Source organism: Osmia lignaria, chromosome 13, assembly GCF_051020975.1.
Source record: "Osmia lignaria lignaria isolate PbOS001 chromosome 13, iyOsmLign1, whole genome shotgun sequence".
Lineage (NCBI taxonomy): Eukaryota > Metazoa > Arthropoda > Insecta > Hymenoptera > Megachilidae > Osmia > Osmia lignaria.
This window is the reverse complement of record NC_135044.1, coordinates 1,964,348-1,983,416: the sequence shown is the minus strand read 5'-3', so window position 1 is coordinate 1,983,416 and position 19,069 is coordinate 1,964,348. Positions and strand designations below refer to the sequence as shown.

The 19,069-nt window shown below is 34.4% G+C and overlaps 1 protein-coding gene across 13 annotated transcripts in view; it reads left to right on the top strand.

Moving 5' to 3' along the window:
* The window catches only part of nrm (neuromusculin), a 214,616-nt gene that overhangs the window by 172,486 nt on the left and 23,061 nt on the right, over positions 1-19,069 (top strand). For 12 of the 13 annotated variants that reach the window (XR_013063221.1, XR_013063223.1, XR_013063225.1 and 9 more), the window contains exons 7-15: positions 2,340-2,524; positions 6,751-6,901; positions 9,495-9,606; positions 11,400-11,578; positions 13,080-13,424; positions 13,942-14,208; positions 15,439-15,795; positions 16,414-16,674; positions 17,068-17,325. Coding sequence is in view for 4 of the 13 variants with exons in the window: in XM_076691442.1 (XP_076547557.1) it covers positions 2,340-2,524; positions 6,751-6,901; positions 9,495-9,606; positions 11,400-11,578; positions 13,080-13,424; positions 13,942-14,208; positions 15,439-15,795; positions 16,414-16,674; positions 17,068-17,325 (2,115 nt within the window). In the remaining 9 variants the exon portion in view is untranslated. The remainder of the gene's footprint in view (positions 1-2,339; positions 2,525-6,750; positions 6,902-9,494; positions 9,607-11,399; positions 11,579-13,079; positions 13,425-13,941; positions 14,209-15,438; positions 15,796-16,413; positions 16,675-17,067; positions 17,326-19,069) is intronic. The other variant, XR_013063228.1, reaches the window with a different exon arrangement.

Genomic DNA, 19,069 nt, shown 5'->3' with positions numbered 1-19,069 from the left:
GAAAACTCGAAATAAAAAGAAATTGATGATCGGTAGGAAAATGGTTTGGAAAGCAGCTCTGGGTTCTTTATGAAAAACCACTTTCGCTTTCCTCAATTATTCCCAGGAAATCGTATTACCTCAACAGAGAAATTTTCCCATTATTCTTGGAAACCGCACAAGTCGGAGCCGATAAACCGTTTCGCGTCGATTCTGTGCGCGCTCATGAGCAGAAGGTCTGAAAAGCATCGAGGCGACTCGTTAAAAATAAAATGAAAGAAGAAGAGAAAATGGATCCTTGTCATTCTTTTTTCTTTCCTTCGTTTTTCTTATACGCGGTCTAAGGAGAGGACAGAGGACGCGATTCAAGGCAAATGGAATTCCCGATATTAGATTCCCTGTTCGCTCTCTATTCTGAATCGACCAGAGCCTTTCTTTTCACGTTTTCCTCCGCGTCGTTTCGCTGATTGCCCGGTTTCGCTTGAGAATTATCTCTCCTGTAACCGCCTCGGGAGCTTTCTCCTACTTGCCTTTCTCCGGAGGAGGAAGGTTCGTTTCGAAGACCGAAGAAGGATCCTCGCACGTGAACTTTTTAATGTTTCTTCGGTTCAGGAAACGACCGCGAGTACCGCGACTAAGTATCTCCACTGACTAACCGGAAATTGAGCTTGTGGCTAGGGATAAAAAAAGAAAAAAAAAAAAAAATAGAAAAGACTGAGAAATAGTTCGTTTCAGAAAACGTCTCTGTGACTAACGAGACGAATGAATTCTTCAATGTTCAAACGGTTGTTAAAAGAGAGAAAGAAAAGTAGAGATATTTATATAATATAAAAAGATGAGCATTAATCAAGTGCTTTGGCGAAAAAATTGTTTAAAAATCAAAGAATGTACTTTTTTTTCTTTATTGTTAATCATTTACTTTGGAAGGGTAGGCAGTGTAGATAGTTTAAGATTTATGAACTGATTTTATAATATTACAATATCAACCCCTTATGTTGTTATTTTCATAGCAGAGTAATTTTGTTCATCCTTTATCTACCTACGTTCAATGTACCTTTGTGATCGTTTACGTGACCGAAAGCTTTATTAAAACTAACTTACTGGACATGCAACATTGCATGCTATCAATCTTCTAGCGTTGCTAAAGTGAAACAGTAATTAAGAATAAGGGGATGAAGTGAGATTATCTCAGCTTGTTTACTACCTGATGATTGGATTAAATCTAGTAATACTTTATCAAGTTTATACACTTTTTTTATCATTAGTATTCCATTTTTTTATTTAAATTTAATGCAAATGTATGAAAAATTCTGCAAGGTCTCTTTAAATTTTAGATTTTTTAAATTTTGAATTAATTATTGAGAAAAGTATGAAGAATTATGAAAAAAAAAACATATTTTGAAATATGCCATAAGATGTTCAATTCCGTAGAATAATAAAATAATTTCCATAAGAGAATCAAGTCATCCAGGCCTAATCCGAAAATTTCTGTCTCCATTTCCTGTTGGCCTATACACCAAATGAAAGCTTTCCCTCGTGAACTTTATGACGGGTCCCTGAAATCCCCGTACGATTTTACGATATCCGCGATAGCGAGCGAACGTAAACTGGCACCTCCACTTAGAAATTTTACAACTCGTGAAAACGTGAGTTGTGCTGAAAGCCTAGTGGATAAAACCCTCTTCAACGCCTCTCGGTGCGATATTTTTTTTTTAACAGCATTTTATGCGTTTAATGAAAACTGAACGGTAATAAGTTTGGGATTTGTCATTCACAGTTCAACAAAGTAAAAGTGGAAATTTATTTCAGAAAACAAACAAACTTAATCATCCATTAAAAAAAAAATTCGATCAATCATTTCGATGAATCTAATTCCATCGATGCAGCGAAAGGCTTTCCTGTAAAAAAGCAAAAAGATATAGATACACCAGAAAATTGTTCAATGGGTACAGTGAACGAAACGTTGTCAGATCGACGCAAACCGCAACGAATAAAATGCAAACAAAAGAGTAACAGGGCGTTTAATCGTCTCGACCGGTTGAAAAAGGGTAGAGAAAAGAAACGAACCGAAATTGTAACCGATATCATAACGGAGAAATAAAACGTGCTCGAACGTCGATTGATTCGTTTATTGAACTGCCGTCTGTCGCAGAGTTCCAGTTGTCCAATTATCCAATACGTCGCTTTACCCCAATACGTGATGTCTCAGATACCTTCCTGCACGTTCGTTGTGATGATTTTTCCTTTTTTAACAGAAAACTCCAATAATCGTTAAGAGTATTTCATTTAATTTAATTAAAATTCGAGCACTTTTCATGGTCCGCCGTCTATATTTAACGATACGGTACTTCTGTTTCCAGTTCGACCATTGAAGATGGATTTAAGCGGGGTTATAGGCCACGTGGTGCAAGGAACAAAGATCCTGCTTGAATGTACCGTACGAGCAGCTAGACCGGCAGCAAATGTCACCTGGCAGAATGGTACCGAGTACTTAAACGACAGCAACGACAGATTCACACTGTTCGAGACGAAGGTGCACGAGAACGTGAGTATTGGCTTTGAAATGGCACACGTGTCACGCTCTTGCAAAATTAATGCGACAAGGTCGATACTCAGCCATTTATTTACTTTGTTAACGCGTTCGCTATTATTCCATTTTAGGATGGTAAGATAAAATTTGGAGTTTCACTTAAAAAAAAGAAAATTATCAAAATGGTAAAAGTTAGATATTTCTTTTCCTTTTCGCGATATTTAAATTTTTGTATTTAATATTGGAAGATATTTTTCTATTATTTGACTTAACATTCTATTATAACCATTTTATTATTTTTAACATTGAAATTAGCTTGTATACTGTCTGTATCAAACTTTTGTTCAATATTCTTCTTACAACTTTTGTTCTATCAAAAGCGACCCAATTAAACGCTATTCATATCAATCTTCATCGACAACCACAATAGATAATTGTTCGAGGGATACAAATACTAGAAATATTAAAAGGAAATCTATTGTATTAAACTAATTCATGAAAATTCTGCACCACAATTATTCTATCAAAAGAATTCGATAAAGCAATTAAAAAGAGGGATTTTAGATTTTTCAATAACGAAATAGCTGTTGAAACATTAAAAGAGAAAAGCAAATATCATCTATCGCATCTATCAAATCTTTTTTTCGGTTTTTCGGTTTTTCAAATTTCTCATTGAAAATTTAGAAAGCAATTACCGGTAATAGCGGCCGCGTGAACGATCGCAGTTGTAGCCTAAAAAGTGGGCAACTATGGTAATCGGATTTCTTATATTCAGCCGGCTAAGCTGAAGCGACTTTATAGCCGGAGATATTGCCATAATGGATTTATGATGGTGGCGACGATCTACGGCTACACGTATACACAGGATATATCACGGTCTCGCCGTGCGAAATCACGCGAAATGATTTTCCGATGCGACAAGCCTGGAACACTTTATTCATCTGTGAAATCACTTTTTCATACACGGCAAGTAGATCGTACGAACGATTGACAGTTGATTGCGCGAAAGTTAACGCGATCACTCTAAAACGAAGCTTTCAAGATCGTCGGGGAGAAGATAAAAATGTAACGAGAAACCATAAAAATCGTGTAATGATTTTTTTAATATTTCAAAGTAAGAACGAATTAATCGTAAGCTGAAGCTCATATCACACGTGTTGCTTAAGGGACGATCCTCTGTAAGAGTAAAAATTTTTGTATTTCTCTAAATGAATATAAAGCCACGAGTGATCGAATTAAATTCAAAATGAATAGTTGAAAGGAATCGCGCAAAGTATAAGGAAAACGAGAAGGGTATTTGAATAATTGCTTTCTCGCTCCAAGTGTTGCCAACTTGGAATTGTGTTTATTCAGCGGGCGAAGTAGTTTATTAATGGTGAACTTGCTGCAAAGCGAGCACCCAGCACCCTGTTACTTAAAATATGTTCGAACTGATGTCCAACTTCGTTAACGCGACTTCGGAAACTACTAGCTTAATGAAAGACGAAACTGGAAAACCGTGATCCCAGAGAAACATCGTCAAAGGCCTTTTGAATTATCGCTACCGATTCAATGAGCATGGTTTAGCAACGAATATTATTTTAAATAATACGTGCCCTATTCTTATTCTGAGTGTAGTAGTTTGTGGAGTTGCTTTTATTTGAAACAATGGCACTAGATGAATTCTACCGATTTTCCGTCGAAATCAAACGGTCGTCCACAGAAAAATCGGAAGGGGGAAAATAACCCTTTGCCTTCAAGGACTAGCTTCATTAACCCTGGCACTTAGCTATTCCTTCTGGCTATCGTCACTTTCATTGCCAGCCCTCGAGTTCCATCTCCCACGATACATAGCCCTTGAAAACACAAAGACCGGGAAAAATCCTTTACCCAAAACGGCACGACAGTCTGCCACAATAAGTTGGTGTCACGGTCGGCATTCAACGTGTTAAAATGAAAATCAAATTATCCTCGTCTTAGGATTAGTAACAAGATTGCCGAAAAGACGAGGAAGATGGATCGCGAAACTGTCCATGCGAATCCGCTTAATCTCGCGTTCAGCAGGATGCGTGTTTGCATTGGCGAGCATTCGTGGCATGTAATTACTTGGCTCTATGTAAATTCTGTCTGTTGCCACGTACACATCGGTGTACGATTCGATCGTTACGTCATTGGTGCCATAATCAAGTACTCGGTAAACAATGCTAATTATGATACCGCGCCGGGTGTAACGGCAAGCGGGAGAAACAGAAATCTATAATCGCGATAACGCGACTCATGTTTCACGCCAGACGATTAACAACTCGTTCGATCGGAACACCCCGTGTAAAACTACCTCCAACGAATGGAAAATAAAATTTCTATTCTGATGATGGGAACGGAGTGATTTCACGGAAATTTTTCCCTTGAAAATTGCATCCAGCAAGGTGAAGACGTGTATCGCGAGTTACACACCATTTTCGTCACCTTAAATCGATTTGCCTCTTTCAAATTTTGTAGAAAAACGTTTCATGGCAAGCTTCGATTTTGAATTGTACGTTATACAGTTCCGACGGAAGTCGTTTGATATTCAATCAGATTTTAGAATGAAATTTTCAACCCTTTTTAACTTTTGATTTATTCGGGCAATTTTTTTGTGAATTAAGTAATAATTCTTATTTAAATATTGTAAATTATTATAAGTTAAAAATTGCAAAATATGAAAATTTTTTTTATTAAAGATGCATAGGTAATTTTTAATGACTGCCATTGATGAACCTTTTATTCAATTGCGATTTTTCTTTTTTAATTATTGCGTTAAATTGAATTTACAGCTCCAATCAGCGATGACCCTAATAGCAGTCCATGCATTAATGCCTTTTAATGCGATTACTTTCGTTTCAAAACCTGAATACAAATTTTTCAATGGAACTAACTCGTAATATGTCCAGTTCGGTAGCCTTCAAAACGAAAATGAAGAAGTACAATAAACCCCAAAAAAATAACTACATCAAATTATCCTGTACCATGGAATTTTGTTCAATTCTCCCATTTTTCGCGGAATGTCGAAATGTCCGATCAGCGTTATTCATGGTCCACTACATTCGTTATCCACATACCATCAGAATCAACAAAATTAAAGTCGAGTAGTCGTTTCAATGACAGGACTTCAATTTGCATTTCCATCCGTAGATTTTCTATTGTATTCATTTCACATAAATCTTACAAATGTGCAGATTTTCAAAGGCATTCCTAATTAAAATATTCGTAATATTAAATTGAACATGAAATATAATTTGAAGTTTAATTTAAATATTAAGTATTAAATCATTTAAATTTCAAAATTAAAACTAAATTCGTCTTTATTCTGATTCAATTTAAATATCTTTTATTTCTTTAAATTATTTGAATATCAAATATTGAATAAATATTAGTGTTTGTAATTAACTTAAATTTTTGCGCCAAAAATTAATTCTTTACTTTCATGCAACACTAATTACACAATTAGTGATGGATTCAATATTTAGCTTGAATTGTATGAAATTTTAGCACTTGTTTCCAGCAAAGAACGTGTTTTTTCTCGCGGTGACTGGATCTGGAAACAACCGAAACGTGACGTGAAAAAAAGGGAAGAACTCGAAATAATTAAAGTGATGGTTTCGCGAACGCTGTGTACGCAGATTGCACGGCCACTCTGGCATTTTTCCCCATTCTTTCCTTCCGCTAACCCCCTCGCTTCCAGCCTTTTGTTTCCCGCTCGACATTCGTCAAAAACAAACAAAACAGAGAAAAAAAACCACACTTACACAGCTTTCGTTTCTTCACTGGCAGCGCGATATCAAAATGAATCTCGAAGAAATATGAACGCGTTTATTGCTCGTTCTGTGAAACGTTTTGTTCTCCAAAATCGTTTTGAAGTAGTATAGATTGAACGTATCAGCCGCCACAGTAGTATTAACCATATTTAGTCCGACATACTACAAGCGTTATTGTAATTAGGATTTTTCTCTAGAATGGAGCAAGTATTTTTACTGAAATATGTAAAGAGAAACAAGAAAAGATTATAGATTTTAATCAAACGTTGTTTTATTTTATTGCAAAAAGAAGAAAAATAAATTTTCAATTTTCGGTGAAACGAACAAATATCAATTTCAATTGATAACAAACTTATATAAACTTAGGAAAACAGTTTTGATTTGATAAACTGAATTGATGTTTCTATATCCGGATTGGATATTTGATTTGATTTAATATAACGTTTGATATCTTTTTTTCGTTCACAGCCGGATGGCACGTCAGAAACCATAAGTCATCTAGCTTTTACAGCCTCGGAGTACGACAATGGAAGAACGTTCAAGTGTTACGCTGAAAACTCGGTCACGCGTTCCGAGGTTCTGAAACCCATGAAAGAATCAATGACGATCGAAGTTTTATGTAAGTAAAGCACAGTTTTCAGAATTCCCATATCTTCGATTTACCATCACGAACATATTTTGCCTATCGTTTTTATATAAATAAATAATAATAACTAATAATAAATAACTGAAAATCTGAATATTTACGACTAATTTTTAAATGCTAAACGAAGACATCAATATTTCGTAGATATTTCGATAGAAGTTCACCTGCAATACAATACATGAACTTTTAATTAGCTGGGAAACAGCCTACATACCTCTTCAAAAGCTTTTATAAAGTTTTTTTTATTATCATGCCATGCGAGATTAACCTTCATAAAAAAATAATAATAATAATAATTCTGACTTCTATTAATACTTGCATGCGAGTTAACTTTTAACAGCTTTTCAACTACGTGCTGAAACGAGTTTTGTTTCTGCGCTCCATTTTACCCACTAAATTGGTGAAATTCTTGGAAACAAATTTACCTCGAAATTCGTATTTTAATTTGATTTTATATGTATTCCTCTAAAATTTGATGGAATTAAATTAAGCGCTGTTATCGAACAACGAAGAAGTGTTTCGTATTCCGTGAAAAGAATCATTTTATAATTTACATATTTCTGGCCGGATTAAATTACTTTTAAAATTGAAACACGAGGACGGTTGATAATATACATTATTCAATGGTGGATCTCTGCCATTTTCCTCATAATAAAATCGCAAACTGTTAAAGGGATCTAACAGGTATTAAAAGGAAATCCAGATTATAACAAGCGTTTAAGTCTTTTAATGGCGAACCCCGACGTGAAAATATGGGTCACGCGTAGCAGTACTTTAAAACGAAATATAATAGAATAATGATCGAATAAGGGTGTAATCGCATTAATACCTTGATTCGCTTTTTGTGCTAGCTAACGTCACTAGAATTTATTATTAATCTTTAGCTGCTCTTTTGCATGACGAATTATTTGAATTTGTTTTAATGAAAGGGTTAATAGTTATACAAAAAAAGAGACCAAATGATTGGAATTAAAAATTGCGATCGAATGTATTTTTCATGAAACTTCTCGTCTGGACCTTTGTCATGGTAACTTTCAAACGAACGATTCGCATACATTTATCTTGAAAGGCGCGATTGAAAAGAAATTTTTCTCTAAAGGCGGGAAAAGGATCGTAAAGAATCGTCTGTAATTTAGTCTTAGCGATTCGAAACGAACAAAGGGTTCGTAACGTATCTCCAAGGTTCTCTAACACAATTTTTTCCTATGTTTAATCATCGTCCAATATCCTCGACATGAAATGAAGTTACATCTCACAGACGACCGTTGCGTATATTTCTGTTTCTTTTTTTCATACCCTCTCCAATTTACTTTCTCGACTGGTGCAAAAGATACGATCATAGATTTAATTAAACGAATTAGATCGGTCGATGTTCATCCGACGAGTGGATCGTATTTCGAGGAAGATAGAGGATTGGAAGCACGGTTTTAATTGGGCTAAAGACTTTGTAACAATTATCTCTTGGTCATATTTCAATTGCTCCTGTATAATGTAAAATTTTCGAAAATTGATTCTGGTTCACTCGATTTGGCGTAACTAGTTTCATAATGGTAATTTAACTATTCAAAAAACTGTTGAACATGATATTAAATAAAAACAGTTTGAAAAATATAGGCATCCTATCTTCCGAAAGTTTGCGATCAAAATTAATTAGAAGAAGTGCTTTAGAAACAAGGCACAAAGAGATTCCTCACAGTATTTTTTTATTTCAAGAAAGGAATATTTCTCTGTGTTCCTTTTAGCGAGGAAGGCGCTAAATTTCGATGGTAGCCCCGATAATCTCGTCCCCTGTAAGCCAACTCCTTGTATCTTTCAATTACATGGCGCGGAATGGAAGATCCTTTTGGCGCGATAGGAAAAAGGAAGATAGATAGTCGTTCGTCTCGTTGACGTTTCCAGTTTCTGCTCGTCGGGACGAGGGTTCGCGGAGAGTAAGGTTTCGTTTCCCAGCAAGCACGAAAACTATCCACGGATTGGAAACGAGAAACTCGCGGGTCTGGCGCGTGTCCAACTTCCCTCTTTCCTCTTTAGACAGGCCACTCTCGCGACTACCTACTACTTACGACGGGGGTTTTGTTTTATGCCGGACATTTTGCGACCCCGTGTTTAAACATATCTCGGAACGCGGACAAAGCTTCGCCTTCCGCTTCCTAGGATTTCTTCGAGCGAACACGTGCACGCGTTATTTTAATTCCAGACGCCTCGCCGACGACTTATTTTAGGAATCTTCTTCCAAAATAGGGATTCTGAACGCGTATCCCTTCGAAGTACGTCGCGATACGGTAATTTATAAAATATGTACAAGAATATTAAGATAAAGTTAAATGTAAAAATTAATATAGAAAATTAACACAAATTGTCAGAAATGATGGTTAATGCATCTCCCCTAATGTGAATGATAAATTTGATTTTTCATTAAAATACAAAATCTATTAAAAGTACAGTAACATAGAGACGCGTTTTACAGATGATATTTTCAAAAGAATTCATTTCAATTGAAGCCACACTAATATTCCAGGCGAATATTAAAACTTTTATGTAACATAAAGTAATTCTTTTGTTACAGATCCACCTATAGTCAGTATTCAGCCAGAAAATATTACAGTGAACGAAACTGAGGATTTTATAATCTTTTGTGATTACGAAGCTAATCCAGCTAGCCTGACAGAAGTAATATGGTAAGTTTATTTTTGATTTAATTAAAGTTATGAAACGATATTGTATTTCAGAAGTAATCAAGAGGTAGATATATTAATTATAATGTTTCTAATTTCACTAATTTTTCTATATTTTTAATTAATCTTAAATCAACAATTTAGTATAAAGGTGTTATCTTTCTTATTAAACAGAAATTTTAAATCTGATAAAGTATTAAAAACTTTTAATTTTTGTTAAATTAAACAAAGGTCTTCGGTAATCTTCATATTTCATATCAAACACTTTATATTTATTATTGCAAATATAATTCTTTCCTCGTGAAACATTTTTCATATCTATAAATTGTACTTTTCATTTTAATTTCGGGGCTGCCCACTTTTCATTTTCGAGATAAACATTTTAAAAACGGTTAAGGTAATCGTATAAATTCCAATAAAATTCAGCACGATATAAATTAGCTTCCATAAATGAATTTCATCTGTGTAAGTTTGACGTACATGAGGACGTGAAATATTAAAAAATACTGAATATATCGATACGGAAGCGATCAAAGAGCAAATACAAATAAATTTTATTCCGAATACAATTTCTACCATTTATGGTATTTTACTATCGTCGTGATTGAAATCGATACAAAACTCCATAATACAGATGGAATAAAAAAAAAGGGAAAAATGAGAAGAAACCATGAATTTATGTTGCTTGTCATTACCACGTGGTTCCATGTGTCATGTGAATCTATGCTTTTCATTCTTTAGATGTTGACACGTTCTTATTCTTACTATCTCATAAAAGATTTTACTCGTTTATCAAGTTTCCTGCTTCCGGTCTACCATGGACAAATCCCTTTATTGCATAATATTGTAAATCTGTTACATAAAATAATATAAACTATTTTGCGAAATCCCATCAGTTCAATTCAATAAATTAGTTATATGTGAAAAGAATAATTTGATTTTTTCCCTCTTTTTTTATATATGGTTATTTGTGATTTTATTAAAAATTTAGCGCTTTTGATTTGCATGCTTTTCATTGGCTATTAATAATGTGTTCCACGAGACACGTTCAACTTTAATTAAGCGCGTTAGCCTAAGAAGTGTTAGACAACACCGAGCTACAAAACTTTGCTGTAAAACCCGTTCGCTTTTTCTGGAAAACTGCTCGTAGAGTTTATTGAGAGCATACAAGCTCCCAAGTTTATAGCACCTTGCCCAACCACGGCTAACTATATTATAAAAGAGGACCAAAGCAGCTGATGGTTAATCCTCGGATGGCGAAGATTGGATTGAACTTACCCCATGACGATACAAATTCTTTATCGAGTTAATACAATATTATAGAGGGTGTACGGGGTGTTCATTTTACAAAGTGGTTTTAAGCTTCTTCCTGTAATATACTGTACAACAGATAATTAACACCTTTCCTCGAATTAGCACATTCATTTAAATAATTTACTTATTTTTAAATGAAAATATGTGGGTGACAAATCTAAAAATATACAAAGGGTTGTTAAAAAAAGTTTAAAGACAGAAAATAACTGTAACAACTAAGTTTATTTAGAAATAAATTTTTAAATCTTATTTGAGAAATGATTTATTTGTCATCTACATATTCGTTTATTTAATAAACGATAGTTTTCCATTTATAATCGAATAAGTTTTATTTTGAAATTTCTAATTGTGATCAAATTTTCTTTGCAATATGCTGAGTAAAACTCACCAAAAATTAATTTGTTAATATTATTTATATAAAATTGGAATTAAAGGAGAGCAATACAGAAAAATTTCTGATAATTTTAATCGTATTTTCGCAGGTTCCGAGACGACAAAGAATTAGTTGTAACCGACGACCACTACGAGGGTGGAATCACAGAACAAACAGCCCTTACCGTGAAAAATGCGACACTTAGCGACATGGGCTCTTACAGGTGCATTCTACACAATAATGTTGGTCCATCCGTTTCAGAGGACGTCGTCGAAGTCAACGTATTGTGTAAGTGTGTCGACATTATTCCTTGCATAATTTACTTAACAAACGTAATATCTACAATCGTGTTACGCGATTCCCAATTAACGTTAATCGGTGTATCAATCAAATCGAGGATCGATGACCGGATAAACGTTGATGGTTAACTCGCGTTTCGTGATCAATACCGAAGTTAAAAAGTTTATGATGGGGAATGGTGGATGGATTACGTTCGGTAATGAAAAAAACGAAAGCGGTACGTATGTTCCGGCATTGGTTTTAAAGCGGTGCTCGCGAAAATTTATGGACGCATAAATATCGTTTACCGGAATAAAACGCGATAAATTGCTGTAATGCGAAACGAAACGGAACTGTTCTTTTTTTTCCTTTTTGCGATATTATCCTTGCTTTTCGTGTCTGATGACGTCGATTCTCGTTTTGCGGAGAATCCACGCTATTAAAAGATTTATTAATTATTTTCAGCTTACTAGCTACAATAATTGTTTAATTGAAAATTTTTAAAAGATGGAAGTCAATCCCCTATGGTTCAGTGAGATAGAAAAATAGAACAATCAGTTCGCCATTTTTGTTCTTTATTATTAATATTATACTTGAATGTATGAATCACCTTCGCCAATCGTCCTTTTTCTTTTCCTCACTGTTTTCCTTCTTTCACTCGGTTTCTTTTCCTTTCTGTTCTCGAACAAACTTCGTGGTCTTCTTTTCTGATTTTCTTTTTTTTATTTTCAACTCGCTAAAATCTTAATTACCTTTGGGGGGGGGGGGGGGGGAATGTTCCATCCAATCCGCTGATTGGATCCTCATGCGAAAGTTCTTTTTCAACTGCTTGATCAAGCTTCCTGAATTCTTTCTTTTCTACACTCCCAACACAAGTGTGTGCTTTATCTTGAATAAAATAAACTTTCACGTTGCTCGTAAAAGAAACATGAGCAATAAGTTCCTTGGTATGGTCTATTCGATGGATCTGATGGTCCATTCTTTTTTTAGACTGATTACATCCATTTGGTTGAAGCGTTGCTTCTGATGTGAAACAGATGAACCCAGTAAATTGGACAATTAATTATTTGTCGTGATCAAATGTGTCAATTTTCTGTAAAAGTAAAATCTTTTAACCTGCAACCATGTTTATTATTTTTTCTTAAATCTGCTCTTCGGGTCTATATGACCCACACTGAAAATCACATTTCCATAGGTATGTTTTTGAAAATTTCCTGTTAACTTTTATTAATTTAATTTTAATTTCATATTCCTTTCTTCGATTTTATATTTCTTAGGAACAAATTGTTTTGAAATTAAAAAAAAAAAACTATAATTGAGTAATACATCTGTCAAAAATTAATTGATTCTGAAAAGTATTTCCATGTAAAAAAAATATTTGATTTTATCTCTTTCCTTTTTAATTAAGGTATAAAAAGACATAAAAGTCATTAGGGAAGGGTACACTCTTCCTCTAATCAACGGCCGCCCTTCGTATTACTATCAAGTTTCTCTTCATTTTTGTAAACAGACAAACCGGTAGTCGAAGTGGTAATGGATCCGGAAACACCGGTGAACGAGGCGGACCGCTTGAATGTCTCTTTGACTTGCGAAGTTGTTTCCGGAAATCCAGCAAGCTTGACCGCTGTCCGATGGTACTTGGACGGGGACCTGCTGAAAGAACTTCCGGATTGCACGAGAAATAACACCGCGACCACCACAACCACCGAGGAATCTTTAATTTTCTGCGATATCGATCCGAGTAAACTGCTCCTTGAGGCAGTGGGTCGTTCCTTTCATGGGAATTACTCTTGCGAGGGTAGAAACGACGCTGGATGGGGACCACTTTCAGCCAGTGCACCTGTCATAGTCTATTGTAAGTTTATTTTCACTTTTTATATATTCAAATTCTGAACTGCTACTGGTTTGAATTAATTCGATTCACAATGATTTAATAATTGTCTGCTATCTTTGGCATAACTAAGGAAGTGTCAAGATAGGACTAGCCCCATCCCCCAAATGTGGACTTCGCTAATCTAGGATTCTAACAATAACTTACTAAAACTTTAAGGCTTTAAAATTGTAGAACTCTAATATTCTAATGTCCTAATATTCTATTGTTTTAAAATTCCAAACTTTCAAGATTCCAAGTTTTCAAAATTCCAACATTTTTTAAGATTCTCTCGAAAAATCTTGATAAATGCAAAATATGAAACAACAATCACTGTTAATAAAGTTAAGGGACCTAGCCTGGCCCATAAAAACGTCCTAGGTACAGCAATGTCTACTGAAACGAAAGAATATGTGAGCTGTGTTAAAAATTGAACGCAAGAAAATAAAATTTTCAAACTAGAATTTCAATGGAGAAATTTACTTGTTGTTACGAATAATAGACAAGCCTGGACCGGCTTCGATCTCGTACGAGCCCCAGCAGGTAATAAAGAAGCGACCATTGACAATCACGTGCTTCGTACTGGACCCAGGACGGCCAAAGGTAGTTGGCTTCAAATGGTTTCGAGGCCTTCCCAGACTTCCGGATGAAAACGACGCTACCCTTACCATTGAATCGGTTAATTTGGAAACTGAAGCGAACTTTACTTGTCTGGCTTACAACGAAGCCGGCGACGGGGACCCGGCCACCACGTTTATCGACGTGTCTGGTGAGTTGTAAAGTTGTTCGAAAAACTTTTCGATTCTCTGTCGAATAAATCTGTTGTCCGTTTTTCGGGTGACGTTAATTTCGTACGGATCAGCTGACGCTCTGACAAGCATTAAATCCTGGAATTTTGATAAAGAATTGATATTAACTTTGACAATCTGTACTTTCCATTGGTGTTTGATTAATTTGACAAATCGCGCTGGTAGCAGAAGATAGATTAACGATCAGGAGTTCAGAAAAATTCTCAGTGGGCTGGTATAGATTTCGGCCCTTATTAACGCGTTGGGTGCCATGGGTGTCATCGATGCTCGCACCCTGAGTAAGGCTGGGGAGAGATAAAATTCAGTAGAAAATATACCCCTAATAAGCATATTTTGTAAAATAAAGTAACTCGCAATACTTTTTCTATGGGATTTGGAATTTAAAAAAGTATGTCAGCACCAGGATAGAACGAGCATATACGATTGGTTATTATATTTATTTAACAAACAAAAATACGGGTTCGTGCTATATAAAGAACTGCTACTGTATCTAAATCAACGATCCGTATCTTGAAAATCCTGGGCATCTGCTTTTACCTTTTTTTTCTTTTTTTTTTTGTATTCGTTTATTTAATACGTATACATATAGAGAAACGTGGTCTGCATGTACATTTGTTCCTGCATTTTGCATAATATCTCCGCGATATAATGGAAACTTTATCGTACTCGTATCTCCTATTAAAGATATAAACTGATAATATTATAATATTTCATTGCAATATTTAAATAATGTTACTCGCTAATGGATTAATTCAACGCATTCGTTATTGCGTGAAAATTAATTGGGTAATAAAAAATTCAGGAGTTTTCTACAAAATGAATCGTCGTATCAAATATTATCAATTTTAAATGAAAGTACTAATTAAAGTTTAAATTAAATGTATTACAATATTAGCATTTATGAGCACATGTTATACTGCTCATTAAAATATCAACAAATTCCTTTTATAGTAATACTTTAATCATCAAACATAATTATTAAAATATAATTAACAATAAATATGCCAATATATTATATTTACTGGATTTCCTATAAATCTGACGGATTTTGAATATGAAAATTTATTCATTTTTCACCCTGTTATAAATCGGTTCGCGAATCCTGACACTCTTATCTCCTTTCATGAGCCAACATGTTCCAGTGGCACGGTTTGGAAACGTGGTTAAACATGTTGTTTGATTGTCAATAGCTGCCCCTGCGTTTATCAAGAAACTGCTCCCTTATCACGGCTACGTGTACAATTCCCCGAACGTTAGTATCATGTGCTGGGTCGAATGCGCGCCTATCTGCAATATTTCCTGGCTGAAGGACGGCATACTCATGGATTTCTCGAAAACGAATCGATACTATCTGTCGAACGTTTATCATCTGCCCGATCCACGAACGAACGACTTCGAGAGCATCCAATCGACCCTCGTGTGGAACCTGACCGCATGGCCCTCCGGTCAATTGGATAGGGTCGAAGACAACGTGAAATTCACGTGCGAGAGCAGCAGCAATGGAATAGGGCCTGGAGTAAAAAGCAGCACTCATTTTCACGTTGAATGTAAGTTTCTTTCGTTTCAAATTCATTCAGTGGGGTAACGAGAATCTTTCCTGGGGTGGGCTGGGTCCCTTAGAAATTTAGAAATTCTGAAATTTTGAAATCTAAGAGTTTGGAGTTGTGGAATTTAAAGACATCTAAATTTTTCAACTTTGGCATTTTCGAATTTTAAGTTTTGAAAAATCTGGCAAATTGGAATTTTGAAATTCTGGAAAGTTGAAATTCACATGTTAATCCTTTCGCTGTCGTTCATTCAGTGAAGTAATGAGAATCTTTTCTGGGGTGGGCTGGGTCCCTTAGAAATTTGGAAATCTAAGAGTTTGGAATTGTGGAATTTAAAGATATCTAAATTTTTCAACTTTGGAATTTTCGAATTCCAAGTTTTTGAAAATCTGGCATATTGGAATTTTGAAATTCTGGAAATTCTGGAATCTTAAAAATTTAGAATGATAAGTGGATCAATCCACGTTTTTAAAGATGCCTGATCCCCACATAGTTACGCCAATTCATTCACTCCATAACGTGAGTGTTAAAAACATACTCATGCGATATCGTGTGTTTAACATTTAATTATTCGGGCAAATCAAACACGGTTAATTAACAATACTTCTTTCTGTCAAGTTCCTCCGGAAAATATGACGATTTCAAAGAGTAAAATAAACGTCACCGTGGACACGATACCGGAAACAGTAACCTGTAACGCGAAAGCACATCCGGAAGCCACTTTTCGCTGGTTTCGAGAGGGTTCAACGGATACCATCATCGAAGGTCGTGTTCTCGATTTAAAGATAAAGGTGCCAAGACGTAGTAATGGTACATACTACTGCGAGGCAGCCAATCGTCATGGAAGCAGAAATATCTCCATGATCATGAATGTTCAATGTAAGTAGAAAAGGTTTGCAATTATATAGGAGAAGATACAATTATTAAAAAAAGTTTCATGTTCTTGAGAATTCTAAAAGACAAAGTGATAATTTAAGTAATTAGAAATTACGGGAAATTTTAGGAAATTTTCATTAAACTTTAAGTTTTAAATTATGCCATAAATTTGCCATGTTAATTGAAAGTGTTAACGAACACCATAGAATTACTTTCACAGAAAGAAATATTATAATTTGATTTAAATTTCCAGTAAATTTCGCTTTATAATCAAATTATTAATGAACAAAATATAAATGTACAATGTTTAACACTGCATCTAAGAGTTATGTGACATTTGTACGAATTATGTGGTGGTGGTTGTACAAAAACCGAACCATTTTCTTCTTTGGACAGTTAAGCCGGAGTGTCGCGTGGAAAAGGAACGAATAGACGGGGTGGATTACGTGGTATGCTCTGCGATAGCGAACCCGAAGGAGACCGATTTTTTTTGGTCTTTGAAGAGTGACAACGATACGTTGGAACAAGTTCCCGATCCTCGCAATGGAAAAAGCTACATCCGTCTCGACACATCGGTAACCAATTTCCGGACGTACGTTTGTGTTGCGAACAACACTATTGGCCAATCGAACCCTTGTGAGCGAGACGTACCAGGTACGTAAATTAATAATGAAAATTTTATTTAACAGCTTAATATTAAAAATAATACGGAGAAGGAATTCAATCAATTTTACCCCTGATTTTGGAAATACGTGTTTCATGCAATTTTAATAGGAAAATTGTACTCTATTGTAGTGAGATTCTACTTTAAATTGGTGTGAATTTTTACGTAAAACGAATTCCTTCACTGCGATTAGTTTTCTTCTCGTAGTATCACATTCCTCTCATAATTCGTGCGTTCTATTGTCTGGTTTTGTAATTCACGTGTAATGAGGAAAATCTGAGATAGCGGATAATAAACATCAGATAATTTGAAAGAATTTTATGATGGACATTAATAATTCCATTAAATAATTAGCGAGAAAGTAAAAATAATTTTTAATATCAGAGATTCTTAAGGGTAAAATGCATTTTTCCATGTTATATAATGCATTCAATATGAACATTCCTGTCGAAGCTTATAAATTAGATTCTCCTTGAACAATCAAAGTCTGCGTTAAATTAATTCAGTTTCGACCCGATTCATCGTTGATTTACATTTTCTACCTATTTTCTCGTTTATTTGAAATGTAAAATTGTTAGTGTGGATCATTATTTTCCTATTGAACCTATTGATCTTATTCAGAAACGAATTTTTAACTAACAATCAGGTATCATTTTTAATTAAAATTTTTAATTATCTTTTGTTTATTAATAATATATAGATAATATGTAAATGTAAAATAAGACAAGAATAAAGATGAAAAAGTTATATTTTTTTTAAGGTTTATGTAGATACGTGGGGACATGAATTTTAAACGACTTTAGTAACAAACACAAAGCTTAGTGAGAGTAAAGTTAAATCTAAATGAGTATTTTCCGTGATACAAAGTCATTTACATGTTCCACTGTAATTTAAAGCTGTTTCAACTAAAATCGACTTTAAATTCGATTACTCTTATTGTTCGCTTCGAATTGAATCAGTTCGATGGCTATAAACACTTTGAGCGAAAAGCTTAGCGAACAATTTTAATTTTCTTACAATTTTATAACGACGTCACTGTGTCCCTTGTTGTTTCATAATTTCATTATAAACTGAATATTACTGAAAGAAATTAAAAAAAGAAAAATTGTATACAATTTTTCTTTTTCTTCTTTTATTTTGTTATAAAAGAACACACTGAAAAATACAATAAAAGGAAGAGATTGTTGTACAAATTCTTGATTGCACAACAATATCTCTGTTAGTTAACTTTTTTCACGAATGAAATTATTAATTACCTTTGAAGAATTAGCTTCAGGAAAATAAGATACCTCTGGTTGATAATTCTTATCAGTGGAAATAGGTCAGAGTGTCCAAATTACCTAGACAAAATAATTCAAAGTCTCTCCGGTGGGACGTTCATCCTCCTGTTTCTTGAGTGTTATCATTTCTTTCCCGGAAAATGCAACTGTCCCCCAGAGAATACGTATATCCGTGCGATTATATAAATCTACTATAAACATTATTAAAATTTTCATAGAAATTGCTTCGTTGAGTCTCGTTATTTAACGTATCGAGGAGATACCTGGGGAGATCGCATTATAGCAGAAAATGCAATATTTGAATCGTTGAAGAATCAATTATTTCGCAACAGGAAATAAATATTTTTATAATTATTTATTTTGATACTTGCATTTGAAAAAATATTCATATTTTAAATAGTTAGAGAAATATTTCATTTAACAGTTAAAGCGATGGTTTAAATTATTTATTTCT